This window comes from Crinia signifera, chromosome 2 (assembly GCF_055691185.1).
Source record: "Crinia signifera chromosome 2, ASM5569118v1, whole genome shotgun sequence".
In the NCBI taxonomy this organism is placed as follows: domain Eukaryota; kingdom Metazoa; phylum Chordata; class Amphibia; order Anura; family Myobatrachidae; genus Crinia; species Crinia signifera.
The window spans coordinates 330,267,019-330,289,282 of NC_139218.1; the positions used below are offsets into that span (position 1 = coordinate 330,267,019).

General features: G+C 45.5%; 1 protein-coding gene across 2 annotated transcripts; it reads left to right on the forward strand.

Moving 5' to 3' along the window:
* Positions 1 to 117: 117 nt before the first annotated feature.
* On the forward strand, positions 118 to 21,491 carry LOC146057759 (glycoprotein-N-acetylgalactosamine 3-beta-galactosyltransferase 1-like). 2 transcript variants are annotated; one of them, XM_083169413.1, is made up of 6 exons: positions 118 to 148; positions 5,508 to 5,674; positions 8,310 to 8,385; positions 14,854 to 15,048; positions 16,733 to 17,394; positions 20,376 to 21,491. In XM_083169413.1, exons 4-6 carry the CDS (start codon positions 14,856 to 14,858, stop codon positions 20,589 to 20,591), a joined length of 1,071 nt encoding a protein of 356 aa, XP_083025539.1. In that variant the 5' UTR covers positions 118 to 148; positions 5,508 to 5,674; positions 8,310 to 8,385; positions 14,854 to 14,855; the 3' UTR covers positions 20,592 to 21,491. The 2 variants fall into 2 exon arrangements, with proteins under 2 accessions (XP_083025539.1, XP_083025537.1); XM_083169411.1 differs by lacking the exons at positions 118 to 148; positions 5,508 to 5,674 and adding an exon at positions 5,801 to 5,895.
* The last annotated feature ends 773 nt before the right edge of the window (positions 21,492 to 22,264 follow it).

Sequence of the window (22,264 nt, forward strand, 5' to 3'; positions counted from 1 at the left end):
AGGAAGTGAAGCTATCAGTAGCAGCAACATGTGAGTGATAGCAGCTTCCAACTCTCTAGCAGCATCAGCAGCACACAGTGACAGCCGGCTCCAGCCTTCAGAGAGCACACAGAGACTTCTGGTTTCCAGTGCACACTGCAGAACTACGGTAATTGCATACTCTGTTTACTGTTTACTTTTAGCCAAGTGATTAAGGGGATATCTGCTGTCCTGGCTAGTGAAGTGTGATACACAGACCCCAGAGCAGGGAACTCACACTTAGCCTAGATGAGTATACAATTACCGTAGTTCTGCAGTGTGGAAACCAGTCTCCGTGTGCTGTCTGAATTTAAGTGTGAGTTCCCTGCTCTGTCGTCTGTGTATCACACTTCACTAGCTAGGACAGCAGATATCCCCTTAATCACTTGGCTAAAAGTAAACAGTGCCCGGCAAGCAGCAGAGTTGCCGCAATAAAACCCTCTCCTCCTGCTTGAGTCTGTTTTCCTCCCCCCTCCTCCGGAAAGTACTGTAAGTTGCATGTTTTGAGCTTCATATATTCAGGGCACATTGCAAAACCATATAACCCTTTGAGGACTACAGTGCAGGCGATCCAAAGAGATATTTTTCTGATTGGTTGTGAACCATATTAGGCCCACCCCCTGGTGATGCAAGGCCCGCCCCCTTCACTTTTACTTTTCTCCCTGAAATTATTTTTCAAAAGTAGGCAACCCTGGTGTGCACATGGCCTGTGGCCGCAGGTGCATAGCCATACCCGCCGCTGGCACTGTAGCCTCAGTACTTTATAGCACATGCGCGGGTCGTCTGTTCCGTGCCTGCTTGTAGTGCTCTGCGTTCTTTCGTGAAAGTGACAGGCCAGCAGAAGGCAGCAGCCAGGAGCCAGGCCAACAGGACTGAGAACGAGAGAAGTCTGCACCTGAAAGCAGGATCTGGAGCAGCGAAAGGTTAAATGAGGCTCGTACAGAAGAGGGTTGTGTGGATTTGGGATTAGGTGGGGGCCCCAGAAATATAAATGTACAGGGCCCCAAGGTTTCTGTTGCCAGCCCTGAGTGTGCACCTTGAATAATGTTACCGATGTGTGCTCCTGCGCATCATTAACCACTTGAGTGGTATGCCTGGAAATCTCCCGGGCTCAGCTGGGCTGCCGCAGCGGGCTGTCCCTGAAAATTTCCGGGCATACCACTAAGATGAAGGTGTGCGCCAGTGGTGCCTGCAGCTGTGCACCACTGGTGCATCACCTGTCCGGGAACCCCCCCAGTGGCCGCTCTCCTTTCCCCTCCCCCCCCCCCCCTCTGCTCTCCGCTCCGGAGATTGTATGCCGGAGCTCCCCTGCCCCCGCCGCCATTAGTTCTAATAAGCAGGCGGCAGTTATGAAAGGCAGCTGGGGCAGCGGCAGGGCCCAGGAGCTCCAGCATAGATCACCGGAGCAGAGATGAGAGGGAGCGACAGGAGGTGGTAGTAATGGGGGGGGGAGGGGGGGAGGCATAGCTCTGTGGTGGGTTTTGCTGGGGTAGGACAATCCTGGGGTAGGACAAACTCCCTCCTCTGAACATGTATAGACTAGAGAGATCCTCGGTAATGAGGGCTAGCTACAGGTTGTCCCCTCCCCTGTTCCTCCACACCACCGTGGCATACCTCCCAACATTACCCATTCCTGGAGGGACACAATGCTCTGTTTCTGGACTTTCCTCTTAATGTATGATTGTCGTCACCTATTTTAAACAGATTAATGGACAAGAAAGGTGCTTCCACACATGTGATGGTAATCATAAATTAAGAGAGAAATCCTGTTCGGAAGTATGCCATAGCTCTGCTGGGTCCCCACAGCCACCAATAATGGTGTTGGCGGGGATTGGCTAATGTGTATGGGGCTTTAAACCTTTGTGAGATAATCACCTTTAGACTTTTAATAGCATATTTTAATCAAACCTCCCAACTGTCCCTATCTTCACAGGACAGTCCAGTTTTTTGGGGGATTGTGCCACTTCCCACCCAGGGCTGGCAGTGTCCCATGGTGGGGGGTACAGTTGGGAGCCCCCCTGCATGCTGCTGCTCTGTGCTTAGCAGAGCAGTGGGGAATAGATGCTGTGCGCATGAGCACACCATCTCTTCACTAAGGGCGGGATGTATTAACATAAATCGCCACGCCCCACTGCATTGCTAGCGCATATGTACTAACATATGCGGCTAGCATTATCTGGCACTGGGGGCATATGTGTGGCACTGTGGGGGCATATGTGCAGGGCACTGGGGGCATACCTAGCACTGTGGGGGGGCATATCTGGCACTGGGGGCACAAAGTTTTGTCATGTAGCCACTCCCCCTTGTGTCATATGACTTTATTTATCATCCTAGTGTAGCCTCCACCCTCCAGTTATGGGTGACCTGTTTGATGGCTATAAATTTGATTCTGGATGGATCTTTTCTATGTTTCTCATATCCTGTTTTAATATTTTTATATGCTCCACAATACTTACTTTAAATGGCCTTCGGCACGAAGCACAGTACCACTAAAAATGTTTTTATACTTGCTCCCCTGTTAATGATTAAGTAGGCGGGCAGGCGGCTGATGCATTAATTAGCCAGCCCTGGTGTCTCTGCCCACGTGTATATGACGCTTCCCGTGTGTATAATGCCCACATGTATAATGCCCACATGTATATGCCGCTGCCCGTGTGTGTAATGCCCACATGTCTATGCCGCTGCCCATTTGTGTAATACCCATATGTATATGCCGCTGCCCGTGTGTAATTTTTGAGTTGATAATTTTTATATGGCCCCCAAAGGGTTTTAAAATTTTCCAAATGGCCCTTGGTAGAAAAAAGGTTCCCCACCCCTGCCTTAGGGCATAGTTGCTCATGTTCTCCAGGTCACCTGGCCAGGGGCAAACGCAGGATTTTCAGAAGGGGGTTTCCATAGGGGCGGAGCAAAGCACGGAGATGGACACTTAGGTGACCCAGTATGCGCCGGGTCAGTTAAAGTATTATAGATAGACCAAATGTATATTATTAATAATAATAATAAAAAAAATAATAATATAAATATATATATATATATATATATATATATATATATATATATATATACACATAACAGCAGTATAGTAGACCCCTGGGCATAGCAATGTATTGGGGCCCCTACCGATCCTCCAGCGGTAGGGGTGGGGGGTGCTATGAGCGGAAGCTTTGATGTCCTGCGGGTGGTAGGGGGTATTATATCAACCACTCAGCATGTAGGGCCTGGATCAGTAATTTCCACTAATTACCCCTTTACTGCACAGATGGTGGGATAAGGGGGCATTGGGCTGAATGAAGGGGCCCTGATACATAACTTCGAGGGTGGTAGAGGATGTTTAATATGCAGAGGAGGGGTGTATAGTGGAGTGGGCTTATTATTCATAATTTTCTGGTGGGAGGACAGCTTGCTTGACTGCAGATATCTAAAGTTCCCAGAACTAGGTTTCTTAGCTTTTAATGGAATTAAAATCCCACCTACCAAATGGTATTGTGGACTAGGGGATCAGAGTTCAGGAGGCAGAGCAATCTGCCAATGAGTATATAAAACTACATACCAGGTGTGTGGAGCTGGAGCAGTAACCAGCTGCTTGGTCCCATCTTTTGGAATATACCCTCAGAAAAACTCTAAGTCAGACAGAAACTGAAATATCTGACTGGGGAGAGCAATTAACAGGCTTGGATGGGGACCACTGCTTTGAAGTCAGATGTCTCCGGTTCCCCTGGGCCGATTTTAAAAATTGTACCCATGGAAAGAGGGGACCCTCAGCTTTCAGACTAGGTCAGCTTTCAGACCCTCAGCTTTCAGAAACCCCCCCTGCGATCGCTACTGCTGGCAGGTGCACAGTCACTGATACATTTTAGAAGATGCATCTTTCTGGGGAAACCAGTTCTGTGGAAACCTTTAAAACTGGATAAACTAGAAGGTGAATGGATGATGTCCTGAGGAGAGTCAGTCATACTTCCCAATATAGCTCATTCCATGATGGACAACATACTGTGATCCATGACCAGCTTATCGGGAGAGAAAACGTCTATCTGTGGTATGTGTACCATGCCTATGGGTTAATGAGTGTTGGCAGTGTGTGTGTGTGTGTGTCTATGGTCCTGATTCAGACTTGATTACTGTGCTGCAGAACACAGCAATCAGGGAAAAGCCGCCCCACCAGGGTCCCCACCCGCCCCTGTGCGTGGCAGTAAATACGTTTGCCGTGCACACAGGGGGACAACCATTTTCAATCACTCACCATGATATGGTTCTCCCCCTGTTCACAGCACCAAGTAAGTCTAGACATACTCAGCAAGGCGATGGTCAACACAGACGGGCCCCATCGCACGAGCCCATCTGCATTTTTAGGCAACACTCCCAGAAAACACTGGGATGCCACCTACAAACACCCCAGACTGTCAATCACCTTGCGAACAGCCAATGATGGCTAGTCATTGCTGGCTGTGATCGCACTGCAGTCCGTGCTAATGAGCTGTCCTCCAATAACTGCTTGCGCTGTGAATTCATAGCCCAGCCAAGGGGCTGAATTAGGCCCTATGTGTTATATTAGTTGGGGCATTTCTATATACTACATAATGAATTTGGGTCACTGATGCGTGGCATATAATAAATTGGGGGCACCGATGTGTGGCATATTATACATTGGGGACCCTGACACATGGCATATAATAAATTGGGGGCAATGATACGTGGCATATAATAAATTGGGGGCACTGATGCATGGCATATAATAAATTGGGGGCAATAATACGTGGCATATAATAAATTGGGGGCAATGATACGTGGCATATTATCATTTGGGGACACTAATGCGTGGGATATAATAAAATTGGTGACACAGATGTGTGGAATATAATAACTTGTGGACACTGATGCATGGCACATTTTAAATTGGGGGTACCGATGTGTGGCATTACTATTAATCAGAGAAAGCATGGGCAGTGGGTGAAAGTTGGCCTAGCACGCCAAGACGGGTATGGGTAAAAACCGGACCAGGACAAAACCCCCGGACCAGACATCAAACTCTGCATTTTGGAGCTTGTAGCGTCCGGTCCGGGGGGGTTGTCCTGTCCGGGGGTGTCCTGTCTGGGGGTTCTGCCTGTGACACCTGTCACCAGGTAGAGGAGGAGGGGTAGAATAAAGCCTCACTGTATGGTCAGGGCATGTAGCAAAAACCGGACGGTCCGTACCACACGGGAAAGCTGTATGTAATCACCCCTTCCCCATGTCCCTGGGACCCCCCCCCCGACAAGACACCCCCGGACAAGACACTCCCCGGACCGGACCCTACAAGCTCCGGACTGCAGATTTTGATGTCCTGGCCCCTGGGCTGTCCGGCGGTCCGGAGTGTAGTCCGGGTCCGGTTTTTACATAGTCTCCGCCAAAACACCTTGCACCAGCCCCTGTGTGAAAGTACCAATTGTTCCGTTTAAGAATAAACAAATACTTGTTGCATATTTCTCTTATCCCCTTTCATTGTCATACAGTACCAGCCAGCTCTCCACATCCTGTGCCGCACACACACGAGTTCCTGCACTACTTACACATGGTAACACAATGGACAATCTAATTGCTGAAAGTGCCACATCTTAGATCCGGTCACCTCTATGCTGCAGTCACCCGCTGCCAGCGGACACGTTGTCAGTTCAGCCAGGTACTTTAATTATGCTCTTCATGAAACGAGTCTCGCTCCTGGGACACTGGGCGGGTCTGCAACCAATGCTGTGACAGGACATTGTCATACACGTCTATGGTTGGCTATGAGGCAGAGAGCTCTGAGTGTAGCTGTCTAGTGCGTGTGTGTGTGCGAGTGTGTGCGAGGTGAGCATCATCCTCTGTGCAGGCGGCAGTGCGCTACTCACTGTGAGCTACACTGTAAGTTGACAATATATACCCATTATACTCACGCACTGCTCTTTATTGATGGGTTGTACAATGTCTATCTATCTATCTATCTATCTATCTATCTATCTATCTATCTATCTATATATATAAAATTCTTTTTTTTTTTTCACGTGTCTGTCTGTATCTTGTCCTAGTCTCCTTTTCTTGTGCTTTTTTCTGCAGCACTTCCTAGATCTGTCGCCCTCGGCTAAAAATACAGTACTATCTAACTATCTATGCCTATAAAGTTACTTTGCTCATTTACTGGAAAGTTAATAATTGAGAGGTTTAACTATTGGAATTTTATTGTTACTATTTAAACTGCAACTGAATATATGATGTAACTACAATTACACAAGCAGAGATTGTAAAATAGTTTTATTGTCTGCAAACAGGTCATTTGGTACTTCCTCATCTTTACAGCCACTGCTTACGCCAATTACGTAAGCCACTTTCAGAATAGCACCCTTGTCCGCTTCCCTCGCCACAACTTTACTAAAGGTAATAGATGGTGGCATGGACATAGGATGGTGGCGTGGATCCAGGGTGGTGCGGGTTACGCTACGTAAGTTCCGTCGCATAAGCTGTGGCCACAAAGATGAGGCAGTACCGGTCATTTAAATAATGACTTGGTGCTTCTATTATTTCCAGAGGATACTTTGTACACAAACTTTATCAGAATAAATGGACGCAATTGTGACAGATTTATCTCCAGTCCTAACTAAATGCACTGGGTTACTAGCCTACAGAATTGTGAGTTTGGCGTTTTGGGTGAAAATACATTAATTGCTTTTGAGCAAGTTAGTAATTATTTTTATTATCCTTTGTTGTTTTGCATTGGATTGCTAAAAGCAGGTATTTCATTGGATTATTTTACTTTTATTTTTTTTAAATTAAAGTAAAATCGCATAACACATAGTGCGAAGCGCACCGCACTTTGCCGCCTCCGATCCGATGGGAGTCCCCAGGACATCTGAAACGAATGTACAAATAGACTGTGCAGTACTGTCTATTTCTACTATCTCGGAACTAGGGAAATGCTGCTCAATGCAGCATGGCCCCCTCCTCCCCCCACACCGTCCCTCCCTCTTTGTAAGCAGTCCCCCTGCAGATCATTGGATCAAGTCCTGTAATCATGGGAGGGGGTACAAGAAGCTACAGCCAGCCTTGGACACACACATATATATGTATATGTGTGTGTCCAACAAGGATTTGTTCTACTGGTAGGTAGAAATATGGGCGCCTATGATAAGAGTTGGCTGTCACAGAGCAGCTGCTGGTGAAATTGAAGCAAGTGGTGAAACCTCTCTATTTGTACGGATTGCACCGGATTGGGAACCGTACAAATAGAGAGGATTCACCACTTGCTTCCGAAATTTCAACAACAACCTTCAGGCAGCTGAATTGGTAAAGTGCACTTACCTTCAAACCCATGACATAGGGCAGTATTCAATGAGAAAAATTTGCCGTGTTCTATGGCGAATTTGTGCTTTTTTCGCGTTGGACGGAGAATTTTGGTCTCAAAAAGTGAACCACGCTATTCAATGTGATATTTTCGCCGTCTTTCTAAGTGATTTTCGCCGTGTCTCTCCATGTAGCAATTCTCCATCTTTTCATGGAGTGGAATGTGAACTTTTAAAATAAAAGTTTTTTTTTTAAATTTTGGTGTAAAAAAAATCAGGAATTTTATTCTGTGAAGGGGCATGCTATTTTTATTCATGTGCTTATAGCATGAATATATATTTAATTAAAAAAATTATAATTTTTTTATTACACAGAGCAGCCAGCAGGGGGCCGGGAGCCGAGAGCCGCTCATTAGATACTCATATATTCACAGCACCCGATCATTACATATGCATGATCGGGAGCAGTGAATATACCCGGTCCCCTGCTGGCTCTGGGGGGGGCAGCTTGTGCTGCCTGGGTCCCGGGGAGCCCTCCTCCCCTCCACATACGTTCTGGGGCAGGTAGGGAGACTTCAATCTCCCTGCCTGCCACCGCCCCACGGCTCCCTGCAGCGGACGCTCCTCCGCTGCAGGGGTTAAGATTCGCCGCGACCCGTGACGGAGAATCTCCAAACACGGCGAGTGCATGGCGAGAGAAAAAAAACTCTTGCCATGCAAGGAGAAAATTCTCATTGAATACTGCCCATATTCTGGAGCCATATGACCAACTAAGGCCCTCAAATTCATCCTATGAGTGAGGCTATTTTCATGAAAATGTTCTACTTTTTTACTTTTTCATATTAGTTACTGTATGTGTGTATAATATTTTTAATATAAAATACTTATATTGCACAATTGGTTTCTTTCATTCATTGTCGTTGTAGCGATGCTTCTTCTGTTTTTTTCTTGTACTGCTCATTATAGACCCTTTTCCAGCAACCTCTACCTTTTTTTTCCTAGATACACTAACTGGCTGGTGAGCTGTACAACACGCCACGCTGCTGAAGCTCCACTCCATCTACCAGTGTGTATAACAGTGAGTACAGATATACCTTCTTTATCTTCAATAAAACCACTTCACTGGTTTAATAACTGAGCTGTACTGTACACAGTTGTAAGGCATCTGCTGGTGTGCACAAAAATCCTATTAGGTCGACACCATTAGGTCGACATGGGAAAAGGTCAACATGGGTCTAGGTCGACATGGTTCTATGTCGAAAGGTCATTAGTTCGACAGGTCATTAGTTTGACAATGTCTATGTCGACAGTCAAAAGGTCGACATGGGATTTTTCACAGTTTTTTGGCCTGAATGTCAACACAGTCGACATGGACACAGTTTCAAGTGCACCGCAACCCCTCGCTGCACTCGCAATGCGTCTGGCACGGTGCCTCGCTGCGCTCGGCACACTATTTTGTTCTCCCACCATGCCCTAGTGGATGGTAGGGCATGAAATACAGCCTGTCGGCACATGTCGGCTCAAAAAACAGTGAAATACCCCATGTCGACCTTTTGACTGTCGACTTAGACATTGTCGAACTAATGACCTGTCGAACTAACGACCTGTCGAAATAATGACTTTTGACCTAGAACCATGTCGACATTTTCATATGTCGACCAAGAACCATATCGACCTTTTCCCATGTCGACCTAATGGTGTCGACCTAATACCTGTGTCAGACGACGGCGAGAATTCCCATGAACAGCTAGGTTCACCGCTAATGCAGTGAGCCTACTGCATTTAGCCATGAGCCTCGCCATTTCCATCTCGCTGGAAAAACCCAGCGAGGTGCAAACTGCGAGTGCAGGGGGGGGGGGGGGGGGTCAATTGAATTCTGACCTGCAAGCTGTGAAGGTGAGCTATCGGCACTGCCCGCCGTCACAGCTCGCCAAAGACCATTGAATATACCCCACAGATTGCTGTAGAACATAGTGAAAAAAAACATAAAACATTTCCAGCACAGTGTAGCAGCATAGCTGCGTATTACAGAACACAGATTGCCTGTAAGCACAGTATCCATACAGAATTTACACACCCATAATGGGGTTTATCAAGCTAAAAGGTGCATATAATTATAGAACCTGGAAGTTTGCTATAGAAATGCAATTGGGAAGAGATTGTGAAAGTGACAGGAGATCCTGTTGACCCTGCAGTCCACACCCAGATGATGTAGAGAGATCCTCGGGTACTACTAGCTTCAGTGTAGAGCAGAGCCCTTTAAATCAAATGCTGAGACTACTGCTCTGCATTTAAACTGTGAATGACTCAGAAAATGCAAGTTGTCACAAGGCATTTGAAAGCCAGGGAGATAATGTGAATCCTTTATTAAGCAAGAAAAGCAACTGCTTAGCTGAGTCAGCCCTGAGTATTACTGATATCTCTGCAGGAAAGGTTGCTGGTATTTCAATTCAGGAGCAACAAGACATTCCGGGCAAAATTTACTAAGATATTTAGTATTAAGTATTTTGGATACGAATTCATACGACTGTTATCGGTGTCATATTGCATTTACAAATTCGTATTCTGGAGGGAAATTTGCAAAGCAGTTGTATTTGACTGATTCGTATTTTACGATGTCGTATGTATTTAGTATATATAAATTTGCATCGGCAGGCTGCACGGATCAGTCAGATCTGTGCAGGCTGCAGCGAAAGAATAAATAAATAATTGTCCTGGTTAAAAAAGTTAGGGATCCAAACAAGTAGGGGTTCCCCGTATTTTTTAAAACCAGCACCAGGCCCAAGGGTCAGTCCTGGTTCCCAAGATACGGGGGAAAATACGAGTAGGGGTCCCCGTATTTTGTGAACCAGCACCAAGCCCAACCAGCCAGCAGGGTAATGCCACAGCCGGGGAACACTTATTATATAAGATCCCGCGGCCAAAGCATTAACCCTGACCAGTCAGCCTGGCAGGGGTCCTGGGGAATTGGGGACCCCTCAATTAAGGGGTCCCCCCCTCCTGAATTTAGCTACTTAGGCTGAAGCCTGGAGCTGTCCCCAGAGTCGGCCTTATCCAATTTGATGCCCTAGGCAAGATTTTTGTTGGCGCCCCCTAGCAGATGATATCACCACCAGATATACAACAGAACCCTCCCCCGCACTCGCCGTTTCCACCTCGAGGTGGAAACGGCGAGGCTCGCCACTATATGCAGTGGGCTCGCTGCATTTTCAACGAGCCTCGCCATTCTGGGGAATCCTTGCCACACCTCTGACAGTGGCTGCAGTGCCAGGGCCCCAAGCATAGGCAAATCTAGAAATATAATAATGGATGGTCCCAGTTCCAAATACTGAAGCAGGTTGGACCCTTGCATGGCAAAAAGGGGCATGATATTACACATAATATCACATACCGTGATGCCTATTAAACATAATATCACACACCGTAATGCCTATTACACATAGGGCGGTATTCAATGTGAATACCGGCGACGTGCAGCGAATCCTGTTTAGGATTAGCTGTACATTCGCCATGGGTCACCGCGTTCCGGAGCCTCGCCGGCTCCGGTATTCAACGAGTCAAGGGCTCGCTGCCCCTGACCGGCGAATATGAGCTCCTGCGGCGAACGCCGCAGGGAGCCTGAGGACAGTGGCAGGCAGAGAGATGGAAGTCTCCCTGCCTGCCCCACAACGTTTGTGGGGGGGAGGTTGGCTCCCCGGGTGCCAGGCAGCACAGGCTGGCCCCCGGGGGTGCCAGCAGGGGACCGGGCATATTCACTACACCCGATCATGAATATGTAATGATCGGGTGAAGTGAATATATGAATATCTAATTAGCGGCTCGGCTCCGGCGCCCCCTGCTGGCTGGTTAGTGTAAAAAAATATATATATATTTGTTTTAAAATTAAATATATATTCATGTGCTTACAGCACATGAATAAAAATAGCATGCCCCTCCTCAGAATAAAATTCCTGATTTTTTTACACCAAATGTAAAAAACAAAACACTTTATTTTAAAAGTTCACATTCCACTTCACCATAAAAATATAGCGATTGCTACTCGGTGAATCATGGCGAAAAAAACCTTCAAATGTATTCGCCATCTGGTCATTGAATAGGGTGATTCACCGTTTTAGTCAAAAATTCGCCTTACAGCACAAAATCGCCATAAAAACATGGCGAATCAGGCTCATTGAATACCGCCCATAATATCACACACCGTAATGTCCATTACAAATTATGCCACACACCGTAATGCCCATTACACATTAAACCACACCCCGCAATGCCTATTACACCTAATATCACACGCCGTAATGCCCATTACAAATTATGCCACACACTGTAATGCCCATTACAAGTTATACCACACACCGTAATGCCTATTACACAAAATATCACACACAGTAATGTCCATTACACATTATACCAAACACTATAATGCCCATTATACATAATGACACACACCATAATGCTTATTACATATTATGGCACACGCCATAATGCCCATTACAAATTATGCCACACACCGTAATGCCCATTCCACATAATATCACACGCCGTAATGCCCATTCCACATAATGCCACAAACCGTAATGCACATTACACATAATATCACACACCTTAATGCCCATTACACATTATACCACACACTGTAATGCCTATTACACCTAATATCACATGCCATAATGCCCATTACAAATGATACCACACACCGTTATGCCCATTACAAGTTATACCACACACATAATGCCCATTACACATTTGTATTTGGGTACACAGTGTTACACACACACGTAAGAGGGGATCAGTCATCAGGGAAACTGGGGTAGGTGGGTTCACAAACACAGAGGAAAGGGGTAGCAGGGGACAAGGGGTACAGGGGGGTCACACACACACAGGGAAAGCAGTGTACCGAAGGTCACACATACAACAGAAGGGGGTCACACACACAGAAGAGTTGATAAGTACAGCGATACCTGGGCACTCACCAATCTGTGTGGGGGGGGGGGGGGTTGGGAGCTGCAGGGTGTCAAGGTGGACTGCTACAGGAGGTATCCAGGCTGTACATAGTGAGAGGCTCTGGCTCTGGAACATGCATGTGAGCTTCTAGCTCCTCCACGGTGCGGCTGCGGGGCGGGTAGGAGGTGTCACTTCCCCCATGATGCTGCTGATGGGCGAGGAGACAGGGCAGGTCCTTGTTAACAGCACTGAGTGCTCCAGCCGGGTATCGTTGGGCTCGCTACGCTCATCTGACAGACACTAGAGGTTAAGCCCACCTCTAGTGTCTGTCTTCTGCAAGGTGGCGGCCATATTTGGTAAAAAAACGATTGAGTTCTGCTGTGGAACTATGAGTCCCAGCAAGCCTGGGCCGCATACTGGGACTTGGAGAACCACAAGTCCCCGCATGCAGCCCATTAATGGGGTTGCTGGGAAGCTTAGTTCCACAGCAGAACCAATAGTAAATAATAAATGCACAAACACGCCAGAAAAATAAAACTTTATTACACTCAGAGACCTTTCATACAGATACTTACCTATCTTGACACGTATGTAGGTCTCCTCCGTCCAGCCGATGGTCCTGAAGTAATCCAATGAGGGTACCCGTGGAAGCAACCCATACTTACCAGCATAGATTGCATCCTCTTCGGTCCAAGTATGCATCCAAGGACTTGGCCCCCAAAAAATAAAATCGCGACACCAGACTGGACTCAGGAGAAGCCGCAAGATGTCTTTGTTTACATCCTGCGCATTATTTCTGCAGCACGGACGTCAGACTCTTGTTAGGTCATGTAATGTCTGGGTGTGGGCCATGTGCGCCTCACACCCTGCAATCATGTTTCATACACCCTTGTCAGCAATATGTAATTATTCTATATGAGGTTTACATCATCCTGACATTTCTATCTTTCGGGACTTGAAGATGCAGTCGGATAGAATGTAATCTTGTGATCATGACCCTAATACCTATGTCGTCTGCGGTAATTTATTATTATTATTTATTAATAACCAGTTTACATTTATGACTATGGGCCTGATTTAGGCCTGTTCGCAAGGCTTTGTATACTCGCAGCCTAGAAAACGGGTAAACGCTGCCCAAACCAAATGCCTGCCCCCCCCCCCCCCCCCCACCCCACATTTTCATGCGAGGGGATGTGTGCACTTACACATCCCCTCGCATGCGGCCGAATTGGTGAAAAATCATTCGATGGTCGATGACCATCAAATTCTTTTTTCCCCCATTCGCAGGTAAACGTCATGTCAGCGACTGTCTGAACGAGACGTTCCCGGGCTGTTTTCATTCAGCTCGACAGCCGGAATTCAATGTTCCGAGTGTCGGAAAGTAGGAATGTTGAAAAACTGCTGTTTGCAGAAGGCGCTCACTGCGGGGGTTTGCACATGCCTTCAATGCTGACGGAAACGGCAACATTGAATAGGCGAAGGCCGCTCTTTTCGCCGGGATTGACTACCACCCATAGTCTGGGGTGGCATCAGAGCGATGTGTCCCCACATGCGACAAGACCCTGTAGCATGCTTTGCATACACACTTTGCACGCTACGCACTTTGCACGTTGGGGCAATGTACAATGTGATGTATTCAGCAACATGGCATCCTGCACAATATCTTCTGTTTGGCTCTACAGCATGGCCAACCAGAATCTGTTGCATGTGTCCTGTGGGAACACACAATGGCAGGTACACTGAATGATCCATCTGATATGTGGTTCCAATTTGGCCTGGAAACTAAATATTGTATCAAGATCATTTTAGTGTGTACCCACTCCCAGGGACGGCGGTCCAGGTCCCCCTCATCCAGCGGGAAAAGAAAAAGAAAGAATTTCAAAATGGCCGAGACCAGCCAATGACGGCTGGGCTACTGGGCAGGTTTCCACTATTGTTAGTGGTCAGTGTGCACCGTAAGTAGCTTATCATTGGACCATTGTGGCACCTGTCCAATCAGATGATATTTCAGTTAAATTTACCTGTTATGAAAGGTTTTAATTTTTTGGAATACACTGCCGAGTTCCCTGTGGAATATTGCTACTAGTTTACATCACTGTTGGAAAGACCTTAATGATGACCTCAAGGTGATTTGCTTTTGTTGGACTACCATGGGGATCTAGAAGAATTTATTTTTCGATCTATTTTTACTGATGTATGACTAATGGAACTGAGGTGAAATAGAGAACCTGAGCACAAAATGCTTTTCTCCAACTTTGGCTGCACAAAGCAATACTTTTTTTAACTCCACTTGGAATAAACTGAAAAGTGCTAAATCCTGAGATTGCTGAAGCCAGAATCACAAAAGATGGAATCCCAACCATAATTATGCCAGAGGGTTAGGGTTATGCTGCAGTGGGGAGGGTTAGGGGTAGGCTGTGGGAGGAAAGGGTTAGACTGCAGGAAGCGAGAATATAGAATGACATAGGATTAGTTCTCTTGTCAGGACTATGGCAGTCAGGATGCCAGTGTCAGTATTCTGACTGCCGGCATTCTAACTGCCAGTAATCCATCCCATGTCAGCACAGATGCTGCTGTCAATTAAACTGCATGTTTTTCTTTTCAGCAATGGCATTCTTTTCTGGCAAATCAGCGTTGATGGCATTCAATTGTGGAATTATAGTGGGCTTTTCCACCATATTTTTCCTGGTGAAAATGATCACAGAGACTTCCAAGACAGATGTTCCTTTAGCAATTCACTCATGGAAACACATGGACAAGCTACGTATGCTAGATCAGATCCCTCATACTCACACGACAGGTATCTTGATAAACTCATTAATATCTAATACAATTGAGCTATTCTAATGTTTAACTGTAAGATTGTTAAAGTAGCGTACATTTAAAACAGCCTATTAGTGATTCTCCTAAGGTTTGAGTAAAAATACTGTATGTAAATGTAATTGCATTTCTGATAAAATGGGCATGGCAAACTTTCAGGCGCAAATGAATGTGCAGCAGAGTTTGCTGCGCTATACAAGACACTTAAAAGTAATAATAGTAACGTAAATCGACCTGCTATACAAAACTGTGAAGTCTACCAAAATCCACAGTATTTTAGAGAATGATGGCTAACTCTTATCCACTACCTCTGATTGATTAGTAAACCTTAGTTAATATCGAACAATAATTCGAAGTGCTAGTCCCTGGTCTGCACCTATAGGTGCGTCCTCTAAGGTTGTCCATGCACTATATGGCGTGACTAGAGACGTGACTGATGCTGAGAGGAGTAGCGTGATGTACTTTTCTTTCAGTTTTGTATCTTAGTGGCTTTTTCTCTGGGTCTACAATGTGACCAATGGGGCGTACACATGTTTCGATTTGGACACATTTAGATTTTGCTTCTAGAAGCACAATTGAATTGACATTGAACAGTCTTCAATCTAGATTCGATCCCGATGAGTGGCCCGTGGCTTCGGGATTCAAAGCGGAAATAGTCTTTCCTGGCATTGGGGGTTTACTATTGAGTCCTACTGTCATGCTACTCCCTTGAATGCCCTCCGTTTCCTGGGCGTACCTACCATAATGCTGGGTGTACCTTCCAAATTGCTGGTTGTGCCCAGGAAAACACTGGGCATCGCATGCGAACGCGGGCAGGCACCTGTCTTCCTGGGGCAGGTGACTGTCATCACAGGACGTCAGCCGCTGCCCAGTCCTCAGACCGGGATACGCTAATCTAAGTTAGCCCAGACTGACTTAGATTAGCGAGCATAGTAGAAATCATTAGCTGGCCAGTGACCATCACATGATTTTGGCCCTGCAGTCTACCCTGCGAGTGGATGTTTAGGTGATGATATTCACAAGTTGGCGGGGGGTGGGCATTCGCTTGCCCAGCGGTTAGCGTTAGAGAGCTCGCTTAGTAGCAAACTACCACTGCTTAGCTAGCCAGAATCACCCCCATACAGTATTGTGGCACTAATGAGTTCTAGATGACATACAGATGTATCCACAAAAATCTATCCTCTGCGTGCTACAAATCATGTTACTTATAATGTAAGCTCTGTGTGATTTTGTAGCACTGCGCATCTTTGCATCCAACTTTTTCCATTACAATGCATCTTATTCACAAAACAGTGCGAGTGTGACACACAATCAGCTTCTGCTGATGAAAATGATATGTGGCATGCCTATATTCTTTGTGTGACTGCCTCTGTATCTGCATAAAAAATGCTGTTACAATGTTTAACTGGAGAGCACTGGAATGTAGCATTTCATATGCAAATACATGGTTGCAAACAGAATATACTGTAGGCATGCTGCATGTCATTTAATCAACAGATTGGTCTGTTTTGAATAAGATGCATTGTAATGGAAAGGAGGTGCAAGGAGGCTAGATGTATGTGGACACATCGGTACTTCAGCTGTTTTGCATTTCTTGAGTATTAGTAGTCTACTAATGGTACGGAAATCTATGCCTCTGACTATTTTATGTTTGGGTCTTGTAGATAACAGCACAGTGAGTGATGAGCTAGAGCACAAAGTCCGAATACTTTGCTGGATCATGACTGGACCAAACAACTTGGACACAAAAGCTGTACATTTAAAGTACACTTGGACTCGTCATTGCAATGTGGCCTTATTCATGAGTTCCGTCACCAACGACAGCTTCCCGACGATTGGTTTGAATACCAGTGAAGGGAGGGACCAGCTGTATTGGAAGACTATTAAAGCCTTTCAGTATGCACATAAGCACTACCTAGAGCAAGCCGACTGGTTTCTCAAAGCAGATGATGACACCTATGTTGTGGTGGATAATTTGCGCTGGATGCTCTCTAATTATACACCTGACCAGCCGGTCTATTTTGGGAAACGCTTCAAACCCTTTGCCAAGCAGGGCTACATGAGTGGCGGAGCTGGCTATGTACTAAGCAAAGAAGCTTTGAGACGCTTTGTGAAAGGATTCCGCACTGGAGATTGCAAACATACAACATCAGTGGAGGATTTAGCACTGGGGCAGTGTATGGAAAAAATGGGGGTTATAGCAGGGGACTCTAGAGACACTGTCAAAAGGGAAACTTTCCATCCATTTACACCTGACTATCATCTTACAGGAGATTTTCCTAAGAGCTTTTGGTATACCAGTTACTGTTTTTATCCTATTGTGCAGGTAAGTGAACAAGAGCATTCTTGCTGGAACCCAAGGAATATAATGTATAGCAATGAGGTTGTCTTACACCTCCCGTATCCTCTGTATTAATGGACAAATGCATTCATAGGAAATCATTTACGATGTGCAAAACATCTGCAGTCCAGTGCATAATAGCATCGGATAAACTAGGTTTTCACTGAGCTTTTTGAGTGGGTGTGGACTGAAAGGTCTACAGTATCTAGGTAGAAAGTAAATAGTTCAACGTGCATTTGGTTGACAATGACAAAAGATCAACATGCAGTCGGTTGATGCAAAATTTTGACCTGGAAAAGGTCAACATAATTTTCCCACTGGCTTTTTTTGCCTGTAAGTGGCAACACCTGTCAACATGGACCCCAATTATTGTAGCGCATATGCTCTCCATGATTTGGGCCTGGCCTTCGGAACACTTTATGGATGGTAAAGTATGAAGAAGACACCAGTAATGAACAAGACTGCAAGAAAGTCACTTTGACATTTTCATACATCAACCAATTTAATGCCAATCTTTTTATTGTGTCGACCTTTTGCCAATGTCAACCTTTTGATATTTTATCAACTGATCGAGTCCATGTCGACTTATTGCCTGTGTCGACGTATTGGATGTCGACCTATTCACTGTCTACCTAGACACTGTAGACCTTTCAACCACTTCCCTTCTGAAGGGAAAAGGGAGGACAGGAATCACTAAGGGGCAAGAAGACATAAATTTCTGAGGAGCAAGAGGGCAAAACTCAGTGAGGGGCAAGAGGGCAGAAATCACTGAGGGACAATAGGGCAGAAATCACTGAGGGGCAAGAAGACATAAATCACTGAGGAGCAAGAGGGCAAAACTCAGTGAGGGGCAAGAGGGCAGAAATCACTGTAGGACAATAGGGCAGAAATCACTGAGGGGCAAGAGGGTATAAATCACTGAGGGGCAAGAGGGCAGAAATCACTGAGGGACAATAGGGCAGAAATCACCGAGGGGCAAGAAGACATAAATCACTGTGGGGCAATAAGACATAAATCACTGAGGGGCAAGAAGACATAAATCACTGAGGGGCAAGAGGGCAGAAATCATTGAAGGGCAAAAATCACTGTGGGGCAAGAAGACATAAATCACTGTGGGGCAAGAAGACATAAATCACTGTGGGGCAATAAGACATAAATCACTGTGGGGCAAGAGGGCAGAAATCACTGTAGGACAATAGGGCAGAAATCACTGAGGGGCAAGAAGACATAAATCACTGAGGGGCAAGAAGACATAAATCACTGTGGGGCAATAAGACATAAATCACTGAGGGGCAAGAAGACATAAATCACTGTGGGGCAATAAGACATAAATCACTGAGGGGCAAGAAGACATAAATCACTGAGGGGCAAGAAGACATAAATCACTGTGGGGCAATAAGACATAAATCACTGAGGGGCAAGAGGGCAGAAATCATTGAAGGGCAAAAATCACTGAGGGACAAGAAGACATAAATCACTGAGGGGCAAAAGGGCAAAAATCACTAAGTGGCAAGAGGGCAAAAATCACTGGGGGGCAAGAGGGCAAAAATCACTGAGGGGCAAGATGGCAGGAATAACAAGGCAATCTTGTGAAGAAGAGTAAGGATGTTTTTGGTTAAGTATGGAGTAGGTCTGCCGCTATTGTAGATAATGCTGCAAAGTCTTCAAATCAGATTAAGGGGCAGAGAGGATGTATTTGTAGCAGTGGTACATGCTGTAGGAGGCATCCAAAGCCATTCTCACACCACACTCAGACATGTAGCAGAAACTACATTATTATTATTATTATTACTTTTAGCATCCAGGTTGCACAGCGCCATTTCTATGCATACTTCCCACACACATTTAATGGGTGCACTGCAAGGGTTGAGGGAGTAGTGGAAGGCATACACCTTCATGCACATTCAGCAGACCATCCAGGAACACTAGCAGCAGAGTATCGCAGCATTGTGCATCTGCGAATTTCACAGCTTTGCAAGCCAACTAAAGACTGACCACACGAATACCTGCCCCTCTCACGGCGAATATCCCGGCACACGCATGTGAATGGATGTTTTGCATAAATATCCTTTTGCAGCCTTGCGTGCGGGGCCGAAATAATTTAATGGTCGCCGACCATTGAGTGATTTTTCAAGCGTTTCCAAATCTAAGTCTCTTTCTGGTGACTCCGATTTGCGGCGCCCTGCTATGTGAACAGGGCGGGTAGTTGACATCCGGTGACTTAAGAGGGAGCGTGCAGATCAGAATGACCTCCCTAGTGTGCGTCATAAATGTTCACAGTTTTGACAGTTAAGAGGAAGCGCAAAGGTTTAAAACAACTGTTTGTGTCAAAACTGATATCTCAATTGCAGTCCAGTATTTACCCTGCACAGAAACAATATAACTCACCCAAATCTAATGTTTTACAAATGGCACAACCCAGCAGTCATTGATACTGATTCAATATCGATGGCTGCAGGGATCCGCCCAGGAGGGAGGAAGGGATGGCGGGAGGACGGCATGTGGGGGAGGGGGAGATGCTGCATTGAGCAACATTGCACTGCCTTCGATCTAGCAGATCGTAGCAGAAATAGACTTGTCTGCCAAGTCTGTTTCTGATTTCGATCCCGATACTATGGCCACACAACAGGAGCGAATAGAAAATTATACTGACTCGAACTGTGTGTACACAGCTTAACTCTCTCTGTGCACGCCGCACATATGGTTTTGCTCATTTGCTAACAAAATGTGCCCTACAATCAGGTCTGAATTAGGCCCATAGGCTCCATGCTGTGTGTGAATTAAATCTATTGTCCATTGAAAAAAACATATTTATTTCAACCATGGCTATCCATTATGATATTTGTATGAAGTATTAGTAGTAGCTTCTTTATTTGTGCTTGATTTGTTTTTTATACGGTTGTTAGATTAATGTTTTCATAACCTGAATTATAGAAATGAATTGTCTCTACATTATTCTTCTGCAGGGTCCCCAGTGCTGTTCAGACCTGGCGATATCCTTTCATTATGTTGACCCGGAACTCATGCACGTGATTGAATACATGGTCTACCACTTAAGGGCATACGGATACAAGTACCGTTACCAGCCTCCATTGCCAAAAGCTGCAGACAGGCTGCCAGTACATTATGACAATGCTACAATTAAAGTAAAAATTTCAAATTCAAATGAAACCATCTCTTAATGGATTGGACGGGTCTCGCGTGTAAGGACCAACTTGAAAGTTCATGAAGGCTGGCATTCTTCTATGTACTAAAAGTATTGTCTGACCTGTTTCTAATTTATGAAAATATGTGAAATATATGAACTGTAGAACACAATACTTTCAGTATAATTATTATTATTGGAAGTTTTGTTGCTCTCATTTAAACAGAGCACATGGCTAGATAACATTTTCTGTGATGACAGCGAAGTAGGAATGATGCTGGAAAGCAATTGGGGTCTGATTCATATGTGGTGGGTGTTGTTATTGCTGCTTACATGGAAGAAACTGCGACAGCATTTATATGTTAATACAGTTGTACAGTAGATGTTCTGCATCCAGCTTGCATTTGAGATCCTAGCCACATCCTTGGATCATCTACTACACCATTACCCTCTACCCCCAAATAGACTGTCAATCAGCCCTGACTGCAGCCCCACTTGGGCTATCTGACTCCTCCAGTCACACCTATGCTTTGTCTCCTTGGCCAGTATTCAATGCCTCTGATTCGCCATATTTTCAGGGGAATCAGGCAATTCGCCGGGGTTTACAGGGAATTTTCTCACAGGAAAAACAATTCGCCCTATTCAATGGACACAATTCTCTGCAAATGAAGAGCGAATGTCTGGCGATTCTCTGTTTGTGATTGTCCGCGATTCGCCAGTGGTTTTCAATGGGGTTTTTAGTGGAATTCGCCGAGAGTGTATTTAATGCTGAAGTGGAGAACTGCTTTCTCCAGTGATTTTCCCCGGATTCTCCATTTTACATTCGTCATCTTTTTTAGGTGAACTGGAATGTGATCTTTGAAAATAAAGCGTTTTTTATTTTTATTTTGGTGTCAAAAAATCTGATTTTTTTTTCTGTGAAGGGGTATGCTATTTTTATTCATGTGCTTGCAGCACATGAATATATTTTAATCATTTTTTTTTTTGTAAACAATATATATATATTTATTTACACATTCACCAGCAGGGGGCCGAGCCGGGAGCTGCTCATTAATATTCATATATTCACACACTGATCCCGATCATTACACATGCACAATCGGGACCAGTGTGTAGCGGCTCCCTAACACAGCCCCCTGTCAGCTCTGGGGGGCTCTCCCTGTGTCCCCAACATCCCTCCTTCACATCCTTCACCTCCACAGTGTCCGGCGCAGGCAGGGAGGCTTCCATCTCCCTGCCTGCAGCCGTCCTCTGGCTCCCTGCGGCATTTGCCGGGGGGGTGGAGGTTAAAATTTATCGCCAGGGGCAGCAAGCCCCTGAGGCGTTGAATAGGGGGTGAGGGAGGGCTGGCAGCGAATGCTGCAGCCCTCCGGAACCCGGCGATTGTGCAGCGAATCCAAAACAGGATTCGCTGCACAAGGGGTATTAAAGTATTGAATACCTGCCCATGAGGCATTAAAAGCATAGATATAGCTCTCTGTAAATTATTGTTTAATTTAATTAGAAAATAGTGTTACTTCTTGCATGATGTAGACTGGTTTACACAGAGAGAGAGGAGAGCAAGTTTTATGCAGCCTCTTATATATGGAATTCATGTCTGGTAGGCTGTAGTAATGAATGTAACTGTCAGTACCATTTGATACCCAGGGTTTATATTAAACAGTTTTGGTATTCTCTAATTTTATCATAACTGCAAATAATAGCTTTTTT

Coding starts and splice junctions, on each gene's coding strand:
- LOC146057759 (XM_083169413.1), top strand. CDS start 14,856: ATGGCATTCTTTTCTGGCAAATCAGCGTTGATGGCATTCAATTGTGGA. Junction 15,049..16,732: donor CCCTCATACTCACACGACAG/GTATCTTGATAA, acceptor TGGGTCTTGTAG/ATAACAGCACAGTGAGTGAT. Junction 17,395..20,375: donor GTTTTTATCCTATTGTGCAG/GTAAGTGAACAA, acceptor ATTCTTCTGCAG/GGTCCCCAGTGCTGTTCAGA.